Genomic DNA, 24,853 nt, shown 5'->3' on the forward strand with positions numbered 1-24,853 from the left:
TGTATAAGGTACTGTATATATATATATATAGTGGGCACTGCAGCCTCCATTAGAATATTTATCCTGCATCCTTCCTCATATAGGGCCTTATTCTGATCGGTGCGGCCGGATCGGATTATGCGGCCAGGACCGTGCGTGCGAAACCACGCCTTCCATACGGATCGCCAAAACGTACGCGGTAATAAGCTGGCCGAACGGACCGCACGTGTATTTTTCACGGAATACGCCTCCTCCATCTCAGGGAACCTCCCCCATCATTCGATGGTCGCAGACCATCGAATGCAGGACCGAGTGCTCCACCAGCTCCCGCAACCTCAGACCACACAGACATTTTTCCGTGCAAAAGCAGGGATCTGGGCGGGCAGCTGACATCCGGCGATGTCATATGTCCGCCCCCTTCACGTGCGTCACGGCCGCATTACCATACGTACGCCCAGCGTTTGCATGGGAACGCCCATGAAACGCGGGGCGTACGCATATGGTAATGAGCCCAAATAGCTCTTCACGCCCCTCTCCACCCCCTGTTCGGAGTGTTCACATTTCATGCGGGATTTGGCCGTACGCCCCGCTCGCACATGCGCAGAGACACCTCTGCACATGCGCAGACACAAAACATCGGCGGCACGAATGCATGCGGATATTACCGCACCGACCAGAATAAGGGCCATAGCGAGCAGACATATAAACCACATCCAGGAACCCTTACACCAGACTGAGGACAGCATATAACATTATTCTATTCTTACCTCATGTCACCCTCTATAGTCTTGCGCTTGGATGGCAGTAATTCACATGTGTAGCAAGTGTTAATTAATTTTCAGAATGTGTTACAGTATTCTATAGCTTGGAGATTCTTGGAAAACAGTTTTACTGTGTAAAGAATATGTGTGCAAGTCATTTCATGGAAGCTGTGAGCACCACAATGCCCGGGTTCTTACATAACATCCCCGGGAGCCTTTTTCCTTCATTCCTTTCATATCTAGCTGAAAACTGCCTGACGCACAATGTAGACCTCAGCCTTCTGCTATATGTCGTGTCTATAGTCTTGTTGACATATTTAGCAGAATCGCAATATGGTCTGCAGTGGTGGCCACTCACATAGAAACTGATAGGACCTTTTTCAGGCCACCATGTAGGCAGTGCTGACTGGTCAACAGTGCCCCATGTGACCTGACGAGTAGGCCCCATGTGACCTGACCAGTAGGAAGTTTTCCTTGGAACCTGACAAAGGTAAAGGGATTGGCTGGTGATCAGTCATAACGAAACACACTATGGCCATTATCCTGATCATTACCTGTTACTTGACTATATCGGTCACCTCTGGAACTCATTGTATAAAGCTGAAAGCAAGGCATAACCAGTGGCATAGCAAAGGCATCAGGGATCACAGAGGTCAGATTTACAGCTGTGCTCCAATAGGCTCAAGGTGATACATATTCCCCATAGTCTCTACTTCCCCCAGACTGTTAATCCTGTTGAAAAGGAGATTTAAGCATGGAAACATATAATTTGACATCAGATAAAAACCACTTGGCCCATCTAAGCGGTCTCATTTTTATCTTTTAGATATAATCTCAACCTTTTTTGATCCTTAGCGAGATAGGCCTATTTTTATGTGGATCCTGGCGATGTTGCTCCATCCGCGCCATTGTTAATCTGGCCCTGGAGATAGTTTACTCAAATTAGGATTATTTGGAGGTATGATGTTAGCCCATGAGTAAATAAGCTACAAAGGCACATTTTTCCTTTAGCGGTCAAGACATGTCCACCTACATCCAACCCAGCTCCACCCCTGATGCACCATTGGTGCAACCATCTATGCCATGCCCTTTTCAATGTTTTGATTGACAGTTATTAGGTCGACACCAATTGGTCGACAGTTTCAAAAGGTCAACAAATGAAAGGTTGCTTAAGGTGCTAGGTACAAAAGGTGGACACTCATATGGTAGACAAATTTTTTTGGGTCAGATATTGTATGTGACCTCCATCAGTACAAATGTGTACACTCGCGGTTGCGCTTCGATAGCCACACTTTGGGACAGGGTGTTTGCTCTGCCATTGAGCCTTACTTTAAATCAGTGACGTCCACCTGACCAGACTTTACAGGCTTCAGTATCTCATGGTTGTCTTCGGTGTTCTGTGGACCATAGATAAATGGCTCCTGATGTCTCGGCAAGAATTCCCTGTCCTTGGTTATGTAAAACATATATAAGTTGTTTGGTAAAACAAAGAGAGTCGCTGAGAAACCGCACAATATCCCCAAATAATAAAGGGAAATTTCCAATATTTATCACTTGCGTGCAGGAATTTATTCCACAACAACAGTACTGTATATCTGTCATGATTGAACACTGATCCATCTTTATATCCTCTTCTTTATCAGGTCACTTAGGGCTAGCAACAGAAATTTTGGGGGCCTGGTACACTGATATCTCTTAGGCCTTCCCTCTTCACCCCCCTTGAGCAGAGGATTAGTATTTTTATTACTGCAAAAACATAATTAATATTTACTATGTAATATAATAAAAATCCACTGTATTACTGCTGAGCACATAATAGTACATATACTACATTTACATTGCATAGTGACTGATAATCTTTTTTACCAACGCACCTACCCAGTACCACTATTAAGGTTCCATTCTGCGCTGCCTGTGGCTCTCCTGCAGTTGTGCTCCGCCTAGGCGGACAGACCGTCACCACTGCAGGCACAGACTAGGGAAGGACAGCTGGGAGGGTGCCACATTTTGTGGTTCAGTGTGTTGCATGATGTCACTAAACTCATTAGTACAGGTAGATGGACAAATAACCAGGCCCGGGAGGATTGCTGGAGGGGGTCCAAGTAAGTTCCCTTCCAGGAATCCAGGAGGGCGGGTGGCCAGTGCTTTTATAAACCTTTGCTAGGGGCTGCACTGCAGCAGCCATGCTTACAGCTCCTGAGCCCCTCAAAAACATGTCGGGCCAGGTGCAGGTGTCCCCTTTATTTATTTATTATTTATTTACAGTTTCTTATATAGCGCAGCAGATTCCGTTGCGCCTTACCTTTGATTTGGAACCAAAATCACCAGGATTTGAATCCCGGGATTGGAGTTACACTTCTCCACCCACAACCACACTGTTTTTGCCAGCTCCACAGCTCTGCATCCTGTTTCTGCCGGCCACCACCGGCCAGCCTCCTGTACGTAAATCTGCGGGGCGGCCTGTTTGGGGTGGTGTAAATCCTGGGAATCCCAGTATTGAGATTTTTTTTTAAAAAAGCTCCAGGATTGGCCACCGTACGCAATAAAATCTACTCATTACCACAAGAGAAGGGGAGCAATCAAGTGCAGACAGACAGGTGCTGGCATTGGGAAATACTGTAAATGTCTCCCAGTGGCGTAACAATAACCCCACAGTAGCGGGGAGGCGCTGTATAAACCCGGGCGCCGGGGATCTGTGTGGCTATTGTAACACGCCGCGCCTGTGCTGTGACCCGCACATTTACTTGTCTGCGCTGCGGTCCCGGCTCCCCTCCTGGCTTCTGCTGCTGCTATGAAAACGGACCATAATAAAATGTCCGCCCCCATGCTTGGCTCCCGGCGTCCACCCGCACATGCCCTACGTCAGCTAGGTACGGCACCGTCCACACTACACTACAGCGAAGCGTTGCAGCTGTCCACATTTTTGATGTTGAAAGTGTTTACCTTTTTTAAGTAGGCCCATAAATTCCAGATAGGTGTTCTATGTGACATGAGTGGTGGTGTTGACCTTACATTTGAGCAAAGGCATGAACCAAATAAATTCCCAATTGTCCTTATATCCAGAAGATGCAAGAGTTACTTCTAGTGCATTCATTTGCCAAATTTCTATTGCTCTTGAGTCCAGATGTTTGCTCCTTCACATTATGCTCAGGCAGAAATATATTTTCCATTAGTGACCCACAGTAAATGCTCAGGGATACACTTAAGCAGATACAGCTTTTTATTTATTGTATAACTGGTTTGGAAGGATGCCATTCTAATCTTCTGTTTCCCCAGCACTGTGCTCCGAAGGCCATCCAGCAAATTTGCAGAAAGAGAAATGTCTGCGTGGGACAGACAAGTGTATGTGCTTGCTGTAATGAGGGCACAATCTGTGTTCTCTGCTTAGTGTATGTGGACGCAAGTCTCAAATCCCCATCAGACGTCCAGAAGAACCCTTTAAGTTGGTTAAGACTTATTTCATGTAACTATTAAAGTGCTCTATATATTTTAGTTGCTAAAGTTTATGGAGTATTTTATAGAGTTTGTTCAACAGTTATGCTTTATACATTCTTATTACATTCGGGGCCAGCAGGCATGCCTCTATCGGCAGTGCACTCTCTCTCTCTCTCTCTCTCTCTCTCTCTCTCTCTGGGCCAAATGCACTGAACTTCAAAAGTGATAAAATGGAGAGTGATAAACAACCAACCAATCAGCTCCTGCCTGACATTGTTCAAACACAGTCTGTGACATAGCAGGTAGAAGCTGATTGGCTCGTTGTTCATCACTCTCTGTTTTATCACTTTTGAAGCTTAGTACATCTGGCACTTTCTCTCTGTGCTCCCTCTCTCACTCTGCACTCCCTCTCTCTGCGCTTCCTTTCTCTCTGCGCTTCCTCTCTCTCTGCGCTCTCTCTCTCTCTCTCTCTCTGCGCTTCCTTTCTCTCTTCGTTCCCTCTCTCTCTGCGCTTACTCTCTCTCTCTCTGCACTCCCTCTCCCACTCTGTGCTCCCTCTCACTCTCTGTGCTCTCTCGATCTCTATGCACTCCCCCTCTCTCTCTCTCCCTCTCTCCCTGCACTCCTTCTCTCTCTGCACTCCCTCTGCCTCTCTCTGCACTCCCTCTCTCTGCAGTTCCTCTCTGCACTCCCTCTCTCTGGGCTCCCTCTCTTTGCACTCCCTCTCTCTCTGCACTCCCTCTCTCTGCGGTTCCTCTCTCTACACTCCCTCTCTCTGCTCTCCCTCTCTCTGCACTCCCTCTCTCTGGGCTCCCTCTCTTTGCACTCTCACTCTGCACTCCATCTCTCTGCACTCCCTCACTCTCTATGCGCTCTCTCTCACTTTGCACTCCCTCTCTCTGTGCTCCCTCTCTCTCTCTATCTCTACTCACTCTGCACTCCCTCTCTCGCTGCTCCCTCTCACACTCTGGGCTCTCTTGCTCGCTCTGTGCTCCATCCATCTCTCTGCGCTCCCTCTCTCTGCGCTCCCTCTCTCTCCCTCTCTCTGTGGTTCCTCTCTGCACTCCCTCTCTCTGGGCTCCCTCTCTTTGCACTCCCACTCTCACTCTGCACTCCATCTCTCTGCACTACCTCACTGTCTATGCTCCCTCTCTCACTTTGCACTCCCTCTCTCGCTGCGCTCCAGCACTCTCTCTGCTCCCTCTCACTCTGGGTGGGATGTATTAATATACATCGCCGCTCGGCCACCGCGATGCTAGTGCATATGTAATAACATATGCGGATAGCATCGCACTGTGGTGACGGAGGCCCCCCGCAATACCTGTAATGTGGTGTGTGGGGGGTTTCCGTCACCTCCCTGGTGCCTCCTCCTCCCCTCATGCTGGGACAGCTCAGCGTGGTTGTCCCCAGCGCCTCCTCCTCCCCCCTGCAGCCTGAAGGATGTCTGGCTGCCTTGCTAGGGGGAGGAGGGGTTTACCTTCCGGGTCCAGGAGGACCTGCAGCAAGGTAAGCCAGAGGGAGGGGGGTCGGCGGAGGCGATGGGTTTGTGGCAGAGGCAGCTGTTGGTGAAAAGAAGCCCATAGGCTTCTATAGGGGCGATACCCTGCTATGCGGTGATGCGGCGGCCGGCCATTCATACATTAGGAAATGCGGTAAAACCCCTGAAAATGGGAGTTTTACAGCATTTTCAGTTTAGTACATGCCGTCACCTCTGCTCTCCTCTCTCTCTGCACTCCCTCTTTCTCTGTGCTCCCTCTCTCTCTCTCTCTCTGTGTGCTCCTTCTCTCACTGCGCTCTCTCAGCAATGCTTCTCTCTCTCTCTCTTTTTCTGCACTCCCTCTCTCTGAGCTCCCTCTCTCTCTCTGCTCTCTCTCTATATATATATATTCCCTCTCTCTCTGCACTCCTGTCTCTCGCTCTCTGCGCTCCCCCTCTCTCTCTGTGCTCCCTCTCTCTGTGCTCCCTCTCTCTCTGCGCTCCCTCTCTCTCTCTGCACTCCTCTCTCTCTGCGCTCCCTCTCTCTGCACTCCTCTCTCTCTGTGCTCCCTCTCTCTCTCTGCACTCCTCTCTCTCTGCACTCCCTCTCTCTGCACTCCTCTCTCTCGGCGCTCTCTCTCTCTGCACTCCTCTCTCTCTGCGCTCCCTCTCTCTGCACTCCTCTCTCTCTGCGCTCCCTCTCTCTCTCTGCACTCCTCTCTCTCTGCACTCCCTCTCTCTGCACTCCTCTCTCTCGGCGCTCTCTCTCTCTCTCTGCACTCCTCTCTCTCTGCACTCCCTCTCTCTGCACTCCTCTCTCTCTGCGCTCCCTCTCTCTCTGCACTCCTCTCTCTCTGCGCTCCCTCTCTCTCTGCACTCCTCTCTCTCTGCACTCCCTCTCTCTGCACTCCTCTCTCTCGGCGCTCTCTCTCTCTCTGCTCCCTCTCTCTCTCTCTCTTCTCCTTCTCACTCTCTGTGCTCCCTCTCTCTCTGCACTCGCTCTCTCTCTCTCTGCACTCCCTCTCTCTGCGCTCCCTCTCTCTCTGCTCCTTCTCTCTCTGTGCTCCCTCTGCGCTCTCTCTGCAATCCCTCTCTCTCTGCACTCCCTCTCTCTGCGCACCCTCTCTCTAAAATCCCTCTCTCTCTCTCTATGCACTCCCTCTCTCTGCGCTCCCTCTCTCTCACTCTCTCTCTCTTCTCCCTCAATCTCTGCACTCCCTCTCTCTCTATATTCCCTCTCTCTCTGCTCTCCCTCACCCTGTGCTCCCTCTCTCTCTGCACCAAAAATGTGGTGCCTAGAGGCAGCCTGACACTTAAATCCGGCAGTGCTGTATGCTATTAGGAAAAACTACACACACACATGCAAATTCTACTTCTAAGTTACTTCTATTCATTTGGGTGAAGTTGCATGATAATTAGTAAGAGATACATACCAAAAAAAAGAGAAACTGAAGTCATGTATCTCGGCATGGCCACACGGCATGGCATGGCCACACACAAAGTCCTGGCACTTTACATCCATCTGTTCATGAGATATGCACTTTTTATTAAAACAAAGACGTGTCTAAAATGATTTGATGAAACAGACCGGAAAGCATTCAAAAATGTCAGCTTAGAATTTGAAATCAGAGACAGCCGGTATAAATACTGTAAAAACATTGGGTATCAATGATTCCATATATCAGCCAGTATGTATGTATCAATGATTCCGTATATATCAGCCAGTATGCATGTAGCAATGATTCCATACATCAGCCAGTATGCATGTAGCAATGATTCCATATATCAGCCAGTATGCATGTATCACTGATTCCATATATCAGCCAGTATGTATGTAGCAATGATTCCATATATCAGCCAGTATGTATGTATCAATGATTCCGTATATATCAGCCAGTATGCATGTAGCAATGATTCCATACATCAGCCAGTATGCATGTAGCAATGATTCCATACATCAGCCAGTATGCATGTAGCAATGATTCCATACATCAGCCAGTGTGCATGTAGCAATGATTCCATACATCAGCCAGTATGCATGTAGCAATGATTCCATACATCAGCAAGTGTGCATGTAGCAATGATTCCATACATCAGCCAGTATGCATGTAGCAATGATTCCATACATCAGCCAGTATGCATGTAGCAATTATTCCATACATCAGCCAGTGTGCATGTAGCAATGATTCCATACATCAGCCAGTGTGCATGTAGCAATGATTCCATACATCAGCCAGTATGCATGTAGCAATGATTCCATACATCAGCCAGTATGCATGTAGCAATGATTCCATACATCAGCCAGTGTGCATGTAGCAATGATTCCATATATCAGCCAGTATGTATGTAGCAATGATTCCATACATCAGCCAGTGTGCATGTAGCAATTATTCCATATATCAGCCAGTGTGCATGTAGCAATGATTCCATACATCAGCCAGTGTGCATGTAGCAGTGATTCCATATATCAGCCAGTATGCATGTAGCAATGATTCCATATATCAGCCAGTATGTATGTAGCAATGATTCCATACATCAGCCAGTATGCATGTAGCAATGATTCCATACATCAGCCAGTGTGCATGTAGCAATGATTCCATACACCAGCCAGTATGCATGTAGCAATGATTCCATATATCAGCCAGTATGTATGTAGCAATGATTCCATATATCAGCCAGTATGCATGTAGCAATGATTCCATACATCAGCCAGTATGTATGTAGCACTGATTCCATACATCAGCCAGTATGTATGTAGCAATGATTCCATACATCAGCCAGTATGCATGTAGCAATGATTCCATACATCAGCCAGTGTGCATGTAGCAATGATTCCATACATCAGCCAGTATGCATGTAGCAATGATTCCATATATTAGCCAGTGTGCATGTAGCAATGATTCCATATATCAGCCAGTATGCATGTAGCAATGATTCCATATATTAGCCAGTGTGCATGTAGCAATGATTCCATATATCAGCCAGTATGCATGTAGCAATGATTCCATACATCAGCCAGTGTGCATGTAGCAATGATTCCATATATCAGCCAGTATGCATGTAGCAATGATTCCATATATCAGCCAGTATGCATGTAGCAATGATTCCATATATCAGCCAGTGTGCATGTAGCAATGATTCCATATATCAGCCAGTATGCATGTAGCAATGATTCCATATATCAGCCAGTATGCATGTAGCAATGATTCCATATATCAGCCAGTATGCATGTAGCAATGATTCCATATATCAGCCAGTATGTATGTAGCAATGATTCCATATATCAGCCAGTATGCATGTATCACTGATTCCATATATCAGCCAGTATGTATGTAGCAATGATTCCATATATCAGCCAGTGGGGCCGATTCAGTATCAATCATAGCAATCCGAATTCTGCCCCAGCGGCCTAGCGACTCCTGATTGGCCGCTAGGCGGCCAATAGTGGTATTCGGGAGGAGGAGCCACATGATGAATAATTTCCTTCCACAGGTACCCTATGGATTTCTTCTGGACCAGCTGAAGGATGAAAAGCTACCTATGGGGTCAAGATAGATAAGTATCAGCATGAAAGGGCTGTGTATGTAATAATGTTTTATTTTTCAGTTGTGTTTGTGTTTTTATTTAACTATTGATTCTGCTGTGGAACTAAGAGTCCCAGCAAGCCCATTAATGGGCTGCATGCTGGGACTTTTGGTTCTCCAAGTCCCAATATGCGGTCCAGGCTTTCTGGGACTCATAGTTCCACAGCAGAACCCAATGTTTTCATCTATCTTTTACACATTTATCAGCCTGGTGGCCACCGCTCCAGGGCCACCGGGGACAGCCCCAGGCTTCAGCCTGGGTAGGTGAATTCAAATACAACAAGTCCACTGCATTGCTTCGCTTGCGATGCTTCGGGCACGGTGCCTCGCTATGGTCGGCACAATATTTTATTCTCCCACCACACCCTGGTGGAAGGTAGGGCATGAAATACCGCCTGTTAGCACATGGCTCAAAAACAGTGAAAAACCCCCTGTCGACCTAATGACCTCTCGACCCAAATTCATGTTGACCTATACCCATGTTGACCTTGGCCCATGTCTACCTAGAACCATGTCGACCTATCCCCATGTTGACCTAACGGTGTCGACCAACTTGCTGTAGATCCAATGGCTGTATCCCCTGGACTTAACACAACCCACATTCTCATGCTGTGGAGGATCATGGATGTTGTCTGTCTGTCTCACTATGCACTGATTAGTTGCCATCAGTACTATTTTTCTTGAAAAATAGCTCCAGGAACTCCAGGTCTGGGGACGGATCAATTAAATAAAAATATATATAATAGAGAGAGGGAGAGAGAGATAGATCTATATATTGTATTTAGAAACAAAGGCACTCACAGGTGACTTTAAAATACAATTTATCTTATGGAAAGTAGATTTTCAGTTCCTGATGATGTCATATTTAATTACAGGTTCAGGAACTGAGTTCCTGCTGGTTCCTGCTGAAAAATAGCACTGGTTGCCATACAGAAATGTCCATTTCATGGATCAACAGAAGGATCGATTGATTTCTTTCTTTGGCGTAGCTATGTGCAGTATGTTGAAATCTGCAAGATCCACAAACATACAATGGATCTTGCAAAGTGCAAATGTTTGGTTTTTCACAATGAAATTTTACCTACAGATATGTGTTAACAAAAAGTTCAGGCAGAGAGTTTTGCTCTAGACCAGCTTTGCAGATTTTAAGGTTCCCCTATTGCTACAAATGTGTGTTGTGAAACTTTGCACAAACATTTGGTTCTTATCAAGCTCAACGCCAAAAGATAGAATCAGTATTTCATTGGGAACGACTGAATTGTAACCTTTATTAAAACCCTGAAACTGTCAATTCAGATTCAAATATAGCACAGACGATTGCAGATATGTCTCTGGAAGCAACAGGGAAGGAAAGGATCAGGGAGATTGTGTGTCTGCATTTTGTCTGGCTGCAGAAAATTGTGCTACTACAGTGTTGGATGTGCGCCATTTCTGGCATCTGGATTACGTTGATGCGTGAAAACAAATTCCAGGAATAATTGACACAAAATTCTTGGTATGTTCAATAAAAATGAGTAGGTGGGGAAACAAATCTGCAAATTAACATTCCACCAGATGTTTGCCAACTAGACACACTGACACAGTCTAGAATAGGTACAACAGAGATGTCTGGCAGATAGGCTACATCAATGTGAATTGATCGTTGTGTGTGTGTGAATTAGCAAGGATAATCTGCTACAACAATAGTAATGGCATGGTGGTACGGTAATTAGTTATACTCTTGCAGCACCGAGATCACAGATTTGACTAGGTAAAATTTCTGCCAGGGCACTATTTGGAGTTTGTATCTTCTTCATGGCTACACATGGGGCATATGCGATAGCACCCCTGTTCGCCGGCGGTGCGGGATGCCGGATGAAAGCAGATATTTATTTTAAGTGCCAATCAATTACAAGGCATGCTGGCCGTACCCAGACGTTTTTTTAAAGCGGCAATAATTTGCAATGCATGGTTTTGCTTTGTATATGATTGCTGTTTAAAAAATGTTTGTCCCGCTCTTCCAGCCAACTCAGATGAGATAAAATAACATGTCAAATTATTTGACTTTGGATATATAAAATTGTCCCCTAGAGACTCTTAAATATCTTCCAATATTTTAAAGTTTTAAAAGTAACCTCCAATTTTTAAAAACTGGTATGTGTAACCTGGGGGAAATGGAGTAGATGGGTAGAATGTGGGACCTGGGGGAAATGGAGTAGATGGGTAGAATGTGGGACCTGGGTTATATGGAGTAGATGGGTAGAATATGGGACCTGGGAGATATGGAGTAGATGGGTAGAATGTGGGACCTGGGGGATATGGAGTAGATGGGTCGAATGTGGAACCTGGGGGATATGGAATAGATGGGTAGAATATGGGACCTGGGAGATATGGAGTAGATGGGTGGAATGTGGGACCTGGGGGATATGGAGTAGATGGGTAGAATGTGGGGCCTGGGGAAAATGGAGTAGATGGGTAGAATGTGGGGCCTGGGGGATATGGAGTAGATGGGTAGAATGTGGGGCCTGGGTTATATGGAGTAGATGGGTAAAATGTGGGACCTGGGTTATATGGATTAGATGGGTAGAATGTGGGACTTGGGGAATATGGAGTAGATGGGTAGAATATGGGACCTGGTGTAGATGGGTAGAATATGGGACCTGGGGGATATGGAGAAGATGGGTAGAAAGGGGGACCTGGGGGAAATGGAGTAGATGGGTAGAATATGGGAGCTGGGGCATATGGAGTAGATGGGTAGAATGTGGGACCTGGGGGATATGGAGTAGATGGGTGGAACGTGGGACCTGAGGGATATGGAGTAGATGGGTAGAATTTGGCACCTGGGGGATATGGAGTAGATGGGTAGAATGTGGGACCTGGGGGAAATGGAGTAGATGGGTAGAATATGGGACCTGGGGGATATGGAGTAGATGGGTGGAATGTGGGACCTGGGGGATATGGAGTAGATGGGTAGAATGTGGGACCTGGGTTATATGGAGTAGATAGGTAGAATTTGGCACCTGGGGGATATGGAGTATATGGGTAGAATATGGGACCTGGGGGATATGGAGTAGATGGGTAGAATATTGGACCTGGGGTATATGGAGTAGATGGGTAGAATGTGGGACCTGGGGGATATGGAGTAGATGTGTAGAATGTGGGACCTGGGGGATATGGAGTAGATGGGTGGAATATGGGACCTGAGGGATATGGAGTACATGGGTAGAATGTGGGACCTGGGGGATATGGAGTAGATGGGTAGAATATGGGACCTGGGGGATATGGAGTAGATGGGTAGAATGTGGTTCCTGGGGGATATGGAGTAGATGGGTGGAATATGGGACCTGAGGGATATGGAGTACATGGGTAGAATGTGGGACCTGGGGGATATGGAGTAGATGGGTAGAATATGGGACCTGGGGGATATGGAGTAGATGGGTAGAATGTGGGACCTGGGGTATATGGAGTAGATGGGTAGACTATGGGACCTGGGGGATATGGAGTAGATGGCTAGAATGTGGGACCTGGGTTATATGGAGTACATGGGTGGAATATGGGACCTGAGGGATATGGAGTACATGGGTAGAATATGGGACCTGGGGGATATGGAGTAGATGGGTAGAATGTGGGACCTGGGTTATATGGAGTAGATGGGTAGAATGTGGGACCTGGGGGAGATGACTATAAAGTAATGTGGACTGTATGGGGTTCCAATCAATATGTCGACACCATATGGTCCACATGCATTAGGTTGACAGGTACAAATGGTACATAAGGTTTTTTTTGTGTGTGTGTGTGTGGGGGGGGGGGGGGGGGTCATATCTTGTTTAACGTTTTCTTCATTTACCATCCACATGGACTACGATTGGGAACAGTAACCTTGCCTGAAGCTTGGTGAGCATGGTCGTCCAGGGTACATGCCTCCACTAGTTTGGCTTTAGTACCAGTTGATAGCTCTACAGTGCCTAGATAGACAGTCAAGAGGTCTACTCCAAAAGAGCAACATGCAATAGGTCGACAGGGTCAAAAGGTCAACATGAAAAAAGGTAAACACATAACAAGGTTGACATGAGTTTTTCACAATTTTTTTACTGGCTTGTTCTTACTTCACTATCCATGTCGGCATAGAGCCTGAAGTATGGTGAGCAAAGCGAGCCATGTGAAGGTATGTATTAAACTAATTGGGTCCATGCCAACCTTTTCATGTATCTACCTTTTTCATGTTGACCTTTTGACCCTGTCGACCATATGGTGTCAATCTTACAATCCACACCCAACTGTATACCTTCTAATGCCTTGTCTGCAGGCTTAACGTGTGCATCAGCATTCAGTAAATGACATGCAAAGGAATTTAATTAATGTATAGCAGATCTATGGGTAATCTCAGCAACATTTTCTTTCCAATATCTGTCCTTTATGTTGCTTATAATTTGCATTTATGTCAGTAAATATCTGTGAATGCTCTTAAATGTTGATTTCCATTTGGCAGAAAAAAGTGGACTCCATGTGAATTGGTGATAAAGTGGAATCAACCAAAAATGTTAAGATGTTGCTGCGCTACACAGGAGGGTAACAGACCCGTTTTCACCAAATGCCAGAAGGTCTCAGTACCCGAGGAACAGTACTGAGGGCCCGATTCAGACTTGACTGCACGGGACTGAATCAGAATCTACTTATTTATTTAGCACCTTCTAGAAGATAGATAGCATCTAATTGTTCCCCATAGCAACATCACATCTAAAATAGAACTCCTATCTATCTATGCACACACCTGTAATTTTATATTTTGAACTATATATATTGTTTTTTTTTTCTTACCAGTTTTATCTAGAACCCTTACTAGCGTACTAGAGACACCATCCCCTACATTGACATGCTCAGTGGCTCAAATCATGGCCACAGTACCATTAGTATAGAATGCGATTTTCCTTATGCTGTAGCCTATAAAGCAGGCATGTCCAAACCATGGCCCTCCAGCTGTTGTGAAACTACAAGTCCCATCATGCCTTGCCACAGGTTTGCTATTAGGGAATGCTAAAACTATTGCAAGGCATGCTGGGATGTGCAGTTTTACATGCCTGCTATAAGGTATGAAATAGAGGTGCCGTGTGCTTACCTTGATGAGGGGCACTGACCCTACTGCCGCATCCCATGGCTTACTGTGGTCGCTGGCCCTGTAGTTGTCTGAGGTATTACATACACAGCACTTTCTATGAGGCAGCCTATAGCTTATTGGTTGCTAATTATGCCCCTTTCATGAGCTGGCCAAAAGTGTTGTAAAGCCCTGTACACACGCTAATGCTGTGTACACACTTGTTCAATCTGCATGAGATTCAGATGAGATTTTGACTATATAGTCAAAATCTCATCTGGATCTCATGCAGATTGTATGGGTTTTATCCCAAGCGATCCAGATGCGCGCTCCCATATCTCAGCCAGAAAGTCTTGGCTGCCCTGTCTATCTAGTGCATTAGATTTTAATGTTAGATTCGATTTTCTATTAGATCTGGCATTAGATCATCCCATTCAATTTGGCATTAGATCTGTACTTTTGCATTCGATTCGATTTCACAATGTAGGCACAATGTACTCATTCGATTTACTGTATCGAATTCGAGATTTCCTTGGCTGCGCAGTAGATTTTCTATTCGATTTTGAGAAAACAGGAGAGCGCATCGAATGCAAAAGTACAGATCTAATGCCAAATTGAAAGCATTCGAAAGTGTCCTTAAAACCATTCGATGTGGATTCGATTTTGCTTCTATAAGCAAAATCGAATTGAAAACAGGGAAAAATCTAAGCGTGTGTACACAGCTTAAGATTCAAGAAATCCCCTCTAGAAATCCTGTGTATATACACAGATTGTTGAAGACTTAAGGCCCCCATACACTAGGGCGACTTGTCCTTAGGACAAGTCGCCCCCGACTTCCTCCTGAGCTTCCCCGGCTGCTCCCCGGGGGTGCTTGATTAGATTGGCACTTGATGTGCCATTTTTTACATGTGATAAATCGTCTCGATCTATCACATGTAAAAAACCCGGGGAGCAGGGGGGGGGGGGGCTACAGAGGTGGGAGCTGGTGGGAGCAGGGGGGCTGGGGACGCTGCGGGGGACACGTCTGTGTCCCCCGCTGCTGGGGACGCTGCGGGGGACAGCGTCTGTGCGGCGAGGCGGTAGAGGGAGCAGGGGGGGCTGGGGACGCTACGGGGGACACGTCTGTGTCCCCCGCTGCTGGGGACGCTGCGGGGGACAGCGCCTGTGCGGCGAGGCGGTAGAGGGAGCAGGGGGGGCTGGGGACGCTGCGGGGGACACAGGCGGCATAGAGCCGGGCAGGGGGAGCCGGCGGGAGCTGTCAGTGCTAGAAAAAAAAGCCTATACAATGAATGGGAAGCCTGTGATTGGCTGAGCGCTCTCTCAGCCAATTGCTGACTGGCTGAGAGAGCGCTCAGCCAATCACAGGCCGCCCATGCATTGTATGGGCTTTTTTTTTTATTCAATACTGACAGCTCCCGCCGGCTCCCCCTGCCCGGCTCTATGCCGCCTGTGTCCCCCGCAGCGTCCCCAGCCCCCCCTGCTCCCTCTACCGCCTCGCCGCCCCACTAGGTCCCAAGTCGGGTGGTCGGACGTGCAGCAGGTCCGACCACCCGACGCAGATCCGATGCGCACGGGACCGCGCATCGGATCTGAGGGGACATCAAAACTAGCCGAGTTTGGTCCGATTTCGGCCAGATCCGACTGATCTGGCTGAAATCTGACCAAAATCGGCTAGTGTATGGGGGCCTTAAAGGGCCCCTTGCATTAGAACGATATATCTGATGCTGAAATTGGATGCAATTTCCCTTGAACTCCCCCTGGACCTTCACGGGAGTGATTGCATCCAATTTGGTACTTTGGGGCCAAATGTAATAGGGTGAGTTTCAGAAAGTGAGAGATTTTGGGAGAGTTTTCCCATGTTTTTTAAAACAGCAATCAATTACACTGCAAAACCAGGTTGATTTTGCCATGTAGTGCTTTAAAAAACATGGGAAAACTCCCAAAATCTCTCACTTTCTGCAACTCTCACCCTATTACATTTGACCCTTGGTGTCATTTTGTGCATGCAATTTGGTCCAATAAAGTGTATGAGATTTATCTGGCCAAATTGCATGAGTACTACACTTTCTGCAATATATCGCATACGATATATCACATGCGCCAAAAGCACTCCATTTTCCATCCAATTCCAACAAATCACAGGTGCGGTCCGACCAACCTAGAGGCTCCCATTCGACTGTCACGGGCCTGCACGTCGGATCGAATCAGATGGAAAACACAAACAATGTGGCACTTTTCAGATGATATATCGGCATGAAACATCAAAATTAGCCACAATTGTTCTAATGTAAGAGGGCCTTAAGGGGTCTATGTACACAGATCATTAAAGACTAAGGAGTCTATGTGCAATGGGGTCTATGTATTAAGCTTTAAGAGATATAAAATGATAAACTACCAACCAACCAGCTCCTGTCATTTTTGAACACAGCCTGTAACATGGCAATTAGGAGCTGATTGGCTGGTACTTTATCTAAATCCACTTTATCTCTCTCCCCAGGCCTGCCAAAAGGGGGGTGCTGTGGGTAAAGCTGTCCCGGGCCCTGGCAGCTCATTTTGCCCACCACTACCCCGTGACTGCCTCCGCTGTGCTCCTGCGTTGCTCGGTGCAGGTCCCGAAGCACAGGCTTCTTGAATGCAGGAGGCCAATTAAAATGCTGCCCTGGCTTTTGAACCAATCAGAGCTTGTGTACCTTTAGCCAATCAGAATGGCTGCCGGTACACAAGCTCTGATTGGCTCACCAGCTGGTGCTGCATTTTAATTGGCCGCCGGCATCCTGCATTGAAGAAGCTTCAGGATCGTCAGTAGGAGGGGATGAGGGACTCAGAGCAGAAGTCAGGCGGTAAGTGAAGGGAGAAGATATAAAGGAGGGGGGGGGGGGGGAATCAGTCCCGGGCCCCAAAATCCTAGTGGCAGCCCTCCCCAAGGCTTAGTACATAGACTTCTATATATGCCCATTTCTCTAATTTAATAAACAACTTGTCCGATTAGGTCTCATCTCATGCGCCCAGATCAGGCTGGGTTTTCCCTGACGCAAGCATGTCAGAGAAGCTGCTGGGGACTGGTGGAAGCTGATATTTCACGACAGCCACAAGACTCAGCCCACCCGGCCAGCCACCCCCCCAGACTCCTCATGCCCACCGGTCTACAGGAGAATTTCCACCCCCGGCGGTGATGTAGAAAGGCCATATTCCTGCAGCCTGAGCTCTTGAATCCATTGACAACTTTGCACAGCCACTTAAACTGACCCATAGGAAATGTTAGACTCAGAAGTAACACATCATGTATAAATAAATATATAATTATTTATGATGTATGCCAACATACACATTTAAATGTCCATACAAAAATAAATTATTCTCCAATAAGTATTAAAAAATAGAAAGGAATCTCTTTCAACAGTTCTAACTATGCCATGGCAGAGGGCGCTTTTGGTTTTGGCGACAACACCTGTTTGAAACGTCTCTTTAGGTCTTGCATGTTGGGCGACTTGGGTCGGGGAATGACGGATCCTCTCCTTTTTTCGCCACAGCTGGTGGACTGGTGCTTGCTGATCTCCTTGCAGAGGTGCTGGAACACCTGACAAACGTCCTGACAGTTTTCACTGGTGGAGATTTCCACGAAGGAACATCCCAGTTCATTAGCGAGCTGGACCCCGGCTTCTGAAGAGACTTGTCTCATATGGAGGAGGTCCCCTTTATTAGCCACTATGAGGATGGGAATCTTAGAGTCTGAGTGTACTTTCCGGATGTGCTGATGGAGGTGGCGGATGTACTCGTAGCTTCTGTAGTCCGTGATGGAGTAGACCAGGAGGAATCCTTCCGCGGAATGCACACAGCGCAACAGGTCTGTCACCTGGGACACGTCATCTCCCACCTGCACACAAAGCGCAATACAGCCGGTTAGCACTTTATTCACATGGTACGAATACATCACAGGTTCTCAAACTCGGTCCTCGAGTTCCCCACACGGTGCACGTTTTGCAGGTCTCCTCACAGAATCACAAGTGAAATAATTAGCGCCACCTGTGTCAATGAGTAATGAATGCACCTGTGCACGTGCCAGGGGAGCTGTGTGGGGTCCTGAGGACCAAGTTTGAGAACCACTGTAATACACTATACAAGCACAGAAGAGGCCTCCAATAAGGTTTGGGTTATGCTACAAACAGAAAAATAAAGCATAAAGGGTATTTAGACATCTCGGCTTCACATAATAATAATAATAATGATTATTATTTTAAGGAACTGTAGCTGGGGACATGCAAAGTGTTCCTCATATGTTCTGAGTTGCATGAAACGGTTTCAATGTTATTGGGACAGTGCAAGGTACAGCGAGTGTGGAATAAAGATTCCTACAGGGCAAGAATCAGAATAGACCCCTAATAAAAAAAAATAGCCATTACGTTTACATGGCAATTCAGTTTAAGAAGTCTTTTGGTGCTGTAAGATACCACTGCCCCAGAACCAAACTGCAAAATGAGAGCCATGTTCCCTTTTCGACCTTACTTGGGCCTGAAACTGGTTAGCAAGACTGCGATTTTTGCAGACGGCCTTATTCTTACAAGGTAAATTAGATTTCAGCTCGAACACATCTCACCCAAATCTAACTCTACACATGTTACATCTGCCCCACCTGCAGTGCAGCTTGGTTGTGCCAATCTGTACAAAATGCAGCCTTGCTAACCCCGAATCAGGCTCTTTGTCTTGTATGGATGTTCTAAAGAAGGCTAATGCCAATTCAACGTACTAGCCAATATAGCCCTGTGGATGTACTACTCAGGATTAGTATCCTGATGTAGAAAGATCTTTATTTTTACACTGCAATATAGAACTCACTTTGAACCAGAATAAGGGTCCATGTGTGTATTTGGCCATAGGCATAGCTAGTCAAAATTGGCTTGTCTGCACTGTCTATATAGCTTGGAGATAGCAGAGCCGTCCATCACTATCGCCAGCAGTGTACACTTTTGGCGATTTTGGCTAACCTTCTAGACTATCAAGTCCAAAATCACACTGTGTGTATACAACTATAGAGGACATGGATTATGATCTATAGGTCCCTGTGGGCCAGATGTATCAAGCTTCAAACGTGATAAAATAGAGAGTGATAAACAGCCAGCCAATAAGCTCCTACCTGCCATGTCACAGGCTGGGTTTGAAAAAAATAACATGTAGGAGCTGATTGGCTGCTTGTAGATCACTCTCCACTTTATCACTTTTTGAAGCTTGATACATTTGGCCCTAATATAAGTCTGCATAGTGAAGCCCATCCTGACCCACTGTTTTTACAACTGCAGGGGCAGTCATCATAAGTACTGTATCTGCACATGCAGGCACTCCACGCTGAGTGTAGTAGTTCCACCTTAACAAGGCGTGCAATCAAGGCTGCCCAGACATGTTAATTTTATGGAATGGTTATTCTATCCAAACTTGCAACTGCATTCTTGTTTACATGCCCAGTGAGGCACATGCAGTCCCTGATTTCTTATTTTAATGGCTCTTGTGCAATACCCCCTTGCGTAAGAATTAAAGTCAGGCCCCTTATTTAGAAGTCGGTATAATTTCCCTATCTCGCTACTGTCTACATCTGAGCAATTACAATGCTTGGCAGTCTCAGACAAAGCCAGTTATGCAGTCATTTATGAGCAGAATGTTTATGAATCACATTTCTCCTGGGGGCGGATAGATAAAAGTTCCCGGTACATACGGACATAATTTAATATATAATATGTCAGTGATTTATACAAGTGTGGGATACAGGGTAAACATGAAGCCATTCGCCAGTCATCGCTGCATCAGAGAATTTGTGCATCTCCTAAAGTGACCCCTGGTGTAAGTAAAGGTCCATACACACTGGGCGATTTTGCCTAGCGTGTATGGACAGCGATGGCCGCTGTCATCACTGGGGGGGGAAAGCCGCTTAGTGCATACGCCCTGCCCAGCGCTGTCAGCTGGGGAGGGCGGGTTTCCATAGCGCAGCACTATGCGAAGCCGTCCTCAAAGCCGCTCTTCTGCTGGTAATACAAGCAGATGAATGGCTTTTGCCGGCGATGATGCGGGAGCGTGCAGCAGCGCACATCGCCGGGCCGTACACACTGGGCGGCTTTGAGCTAGAAGCCGCTCAAAATACTAAGTTTGAGCGGCTTTCAGCTCGAAATCGCCCAGTGTGTATGGACCTTATCAGGGGTATGGATCATTGTATAGACAACAACTAGGTCGACGCCACTATGTCAACATGCATGAAGGTTGACTTGACAGAAGGTAGACAGTGTCATTAGGTTGACAGTGGGTTTCAAGGTTTTTTTGTCTTGAATGCCGACACAGACACTGAAATGTAGCACCGCGTCCCCTCGCTGCGCTCGCCATGCTTCAGGCTCGGTTCCTTGCTACGCTCGGCACACTATTTTATTCTCTGACCATTGCCTAGTGGATGGTAGGGCATGAAATACCGCCTGTTGCACATGTCGGTTCCATGTCGACCTTCCCCATGTTGGCCTAATGACCCTGTCAATCTAACCCATGTCGACCTTCCTGTATGTTGGCCTAGTGACAGTATCCCCTTAGTAGAGTGTATGCTCGGCACACTATTCTATTCTCCCTCTACATCCTAGTGTGATCTGGAGCTGGTTCTAAGCAAGCTGAAATATCCTGAGACCTTACGAGGCTCGTAAAATTCTATGCTTTAGGTATATTTATGACAAGTGCCTACAATACCCAATTTAAAGAGTGTCTGAGTCAGGAGAACTTGTGACTCATTCGTGGGCTACTGCTCAGCACAAGACAGACTTTAGGGGGGCTGGAGGCATACGAATTGCAGATGATTTAACATTGAATGAAAACAAGTTGTTGGATGGATACATCTTCCCTGACAGATGGCAGACAAACAACCTATGCAGTGTGTTATGCCAAATGAGATGCCTACCTTGACAAAGCCTGGCGTGTCTTGGATCTGCAAAGCCATATGCTCTCCATCCACAACCACCAGCCTGGAGTACAGATTTCCTGTTTAATAAAATACAAATATGCCGTATTAAGTAAAAAGGTCACAGATGATGCGATGGCATGTTCAAGCTGTAGTCAAGCAGCGTGAAGGCTTACCTGTGTTGGTTTCATAGTCCCCAATAAATCTTTTTGTGAGGAATCGGACGATCATTGCTGGAAAAGGAGAAAACATGTTCTATTAGTTGTAAATATAGAAAACACAATAATGAGCTCATAGAAATATACAGAGCAGGATATAATGGGCAGTATTGAATGCTTTTTGCGAGCAGTGCCGATTGACCCCCTTGCACACACCGCTGAGTTTTTACAGCTACGTGGAAACGACGCCTGCGGCCGCTAAAACAGCGAGGCTTGTGCCTAAATGCAGCGGGCTCCCTGCATTAGCCACAACCCTCGCAGTTTGGGTGCGAATTCTCGCTGTCCTCTGACAGTGAGGATTCCCCCGGAACGTTGTATACGGCTGGCACGGGGGTTAAACGGCAATTGTTTTCGGTGATCGTCGCCGTTTAACCCCATCGCCGGCCGCATTGAATACAGCCCGATGCATTGTCAGTCTGACGGCCATGCAGGATGCCGGCTGAACGCTGAGGTTTTTTTTTTTTTAAAGGACCAATCATTTACAAGCCAAAACCATGACTTGTATTTAAAAAAAAAAAAAAACCTCTGAGATCACCCGGTATCCCGCATGGCCACCAGACTCGGAACGTCATACAACCCTATTATACCTATTATCATTATATATATATATATATATATATATATATATATATATATATATATATATATATATATATATATATATATATATATATATATATATATATATATATATGTGTGTTACTGCAAATTAGATGGTCTCACATAATACCCAAATAAATGACTGCATTTATGGCAATCATATTAATGTTCAATACTGACACATGCATCTAGCCAGATTATTTTTATCTACTTTGTTAAACTGACAACAATAGGGTTGCTTTGTAGATCAGGGGATTGTTACTCCTGGAGAGCGCATTATCAGCGCCTGTGCAATTCAAGAATTTAGTAAGCGGATTACACTATAATCGTAGGTTTAAATTAAAATGGACCTTACTACTGGATGAAGATTCTGCATGAAGAGCAATTTGTTTACCTATATACACATACATACACACACACACACACACACACACACACACACACCCCAACTGTATTGTCAATCTGATTATTTTAATTATCTGAATCGTAAGGTCTGTGCTGCTTTACAGTGTCATGCAACACAATGACCCAAGTCAAACCAGTGCTTCAATCATTGTATTATATTAGTATTGTATGTACTTCAATTCAGATTGATTTGACTTTGTATGCTGGCAGCCACCAAATAACAGGCTAAAAGCTACATAGTTATGAACACACATTAGAAATGCAGAAACAAGTTATATATTTTTTAAGAGTGTAATAAACGGAACATTCAGAGACACACACACACACACATATAATATAGAACTAGACTATTATAAATGTGCAGAATAGAAAACTTCTGGCCAATTAGAGTAGTCAAAATGAGGAAATTAAATGGGATACTATTTTGGAAGTGAACACACAGCAGACTGTTAAAGTCTCATATGCAGCATCTATCATTAATTCAGGATCCTATATAGATGTCATTTACCATAGCAGTAATTATATATATATATATATATATATATATATATATATATATATATATATATATATATATATATATACGAATTACAATACTTTGTGTATGTGAATATAATCTGGCACTGAAAGGTTTCGATGCGTAACTTGCCATAGGCTGATGACAGCTTCCAAAACAATTGGTGATAATTATATTTTTATTCATTAATTACTCTGTAAATGTGATATTTAGGACACTCACCAGTTTTCCCAACGCTGCTTGTCCCCATTACAGCCAGTTTTATATCCCGCACAGTGAGGTAGTCCGCAGACTCCGGGATGGGTGTCAGGAGAAAGTTACTGGACATGGCTGGTAGACGCATGGGAGAATAGGGGTGATAAATCCGGGGTTACTCAGATCGATGCATCCAAGGCGCAGTGTAGACGCAGGGTAAGGGCGCAGTGTGCGGCTGCAGAGCTGTCACAGTGCAGTATAATAGCTGTCAGGCTCTGGGGCTGAGCGCGCAGCGGCCGTCTCTGTGCAGAACAGTGTGACTGTGTGTGGTTGTCTCTCCCAGGCTCTGCTGCTCCTTATAAGCGCTGCACAGTCTGGAGAGGGCGGACGGGGCGGGGGACAGGCTCCGGTTACGCAGAGTGACGCGCTCCCCGCTGATCGTCATCATCATGAGATAGCGATGCACAAAGCGGCGCTGCCGGAGGATCCGCTGATGGACAATGGGGTTTCCTGACACCTGTGAGATGAGGGCAGCACACAGAGACAATAGTGCTGGGGTGGTAGTGTGGGCATGTGTGCCAGGTGGAGTGCACACTGCTTGCATTCCTCTATATGGGTAAATAGCTTCATATGCTCTTCCTGCTCTGTCTGTATGGTGCATGTCATCATAATATTGTTACATTCCTCTGGGTATACTGTGCTCTTACTGGTGTGATGTCTGTACAGTATGGTGCATGTCATAATATTGTTACATTCCTCTATACGGGTATACTGTGCTCTTACTGGTGTGATGTCTGTATGGTGCATGCCATAATATTGTTACATTCCTCTATACGGGTATACTGTGCTCTTACTGGTGTGATGTCTGTATGGTGCATGCCATAATATTGTTACCTTCCTCTATACGGGTATACTGTGCTCTTACTGGTGTGATGTCTGTATGGTGCATGCCATAATATTGTTACATTCCTCTATACGGGTATACTGTGCTCTTACTGGTGTGATGTCTGTATGGTCAGGGCCGGCGCTACCCGCTCAGCACAGCCTGCAAAGCAGGTAGGCGCCGGCCCTTAGAGGCGCTTCTTCCCCTCGTTCATTACTGCAGTGTAGGTCCGGGCTGCCGGAGCCTGCGTCTGTCAAAGTATATGACAGGCAGCGGCGCCGGCAGTAGGCTTAGGCCACCACACAAGCAGCCTGGCTGAAAGCTCCCCACACAGCAGCGGGATGGAAGCTCCCGACCCAGTCCTGGTGAGTGACGCTGCCCCGCCTGGTCTGGGTGGAATTGCAGTAAATCCGGCATGCGGAGGTGGTAATATTACATATTTTTCCAAACCCCTACCAACCCACATCAGGCCAGCTGACCACTGCAGCTGCCTGACAAGCGCATTAAAAAACCTGAGCCGGTTGCAGCACTCCAGGTTCACGGAACTTCTCTCTGACGTCAGCAAGGAAGGAGCAGTTGCAGCAGCAGCGCCACCCCTGATAGCAAGTGGCCGGAGTTGGACTGCAGCTTGAAGAGAAGCTAGCGATGCTGCTGCTTGGAGCTTCCAGGTGATCTCAGCTCTCCCCTACCGCCGGAGCTGCGACATGCACAGTGGTCAGTAGTGCATGGATTGATGCTGCAGTCCCTGATGGGACACAAGGGTGTGTCTGGGGGGTGGATTATTCTCAGTGATGTGAAACCTTTCCCCCA

At 46.3% G+C, this 24,853-nt stretch overlaps 1 protein-coding gene across 1 annotated transcript; it reads right to left on the reverse strand.

Moving 5' to 3' along the window:
• Positions 1–17,589: 17,589 nt before the first annotated feature.
• Positions 17,590–23,593, reverse strand: RASL11A (RAS like family 11 member A). The gene is made up of 4 exons (XM_083169867.1): positions 23,188–23,593; positions 21,402–21,458; positions 21,226–21,305; positions 17,590–18,180 (listed from the first exon to the last, which is right to left on the reverse strand). Exons 1-4 carry the CDS (start codon positions 23,306–23,308, stop codon positions 17,713–17,715), a joined length of 726 nt encoding a protein of 241 aa, XP_083025993.1. The 5' UTR covers positions 23,309–23,593; the 3' UTR covers positions 17,590–17,712.
• Between the last annotated feature and the right edge of the window lie 1,260 nt (positions 23,594–24,853).

The sequence above is a fragment of the Crinia signifera genome, chromosome 2 (genome assembly GCF_055691185.1).
Source record: "Crinia signifera chromosome 2, ASM5569118v1, whole genome shotgun sequence".
Taxonomy (NCBI): Eukaryota; Metazoa; Chordata; class Amphibia; order Anura; family Myobatrachidae; genus Crinia; species Crinia signifera.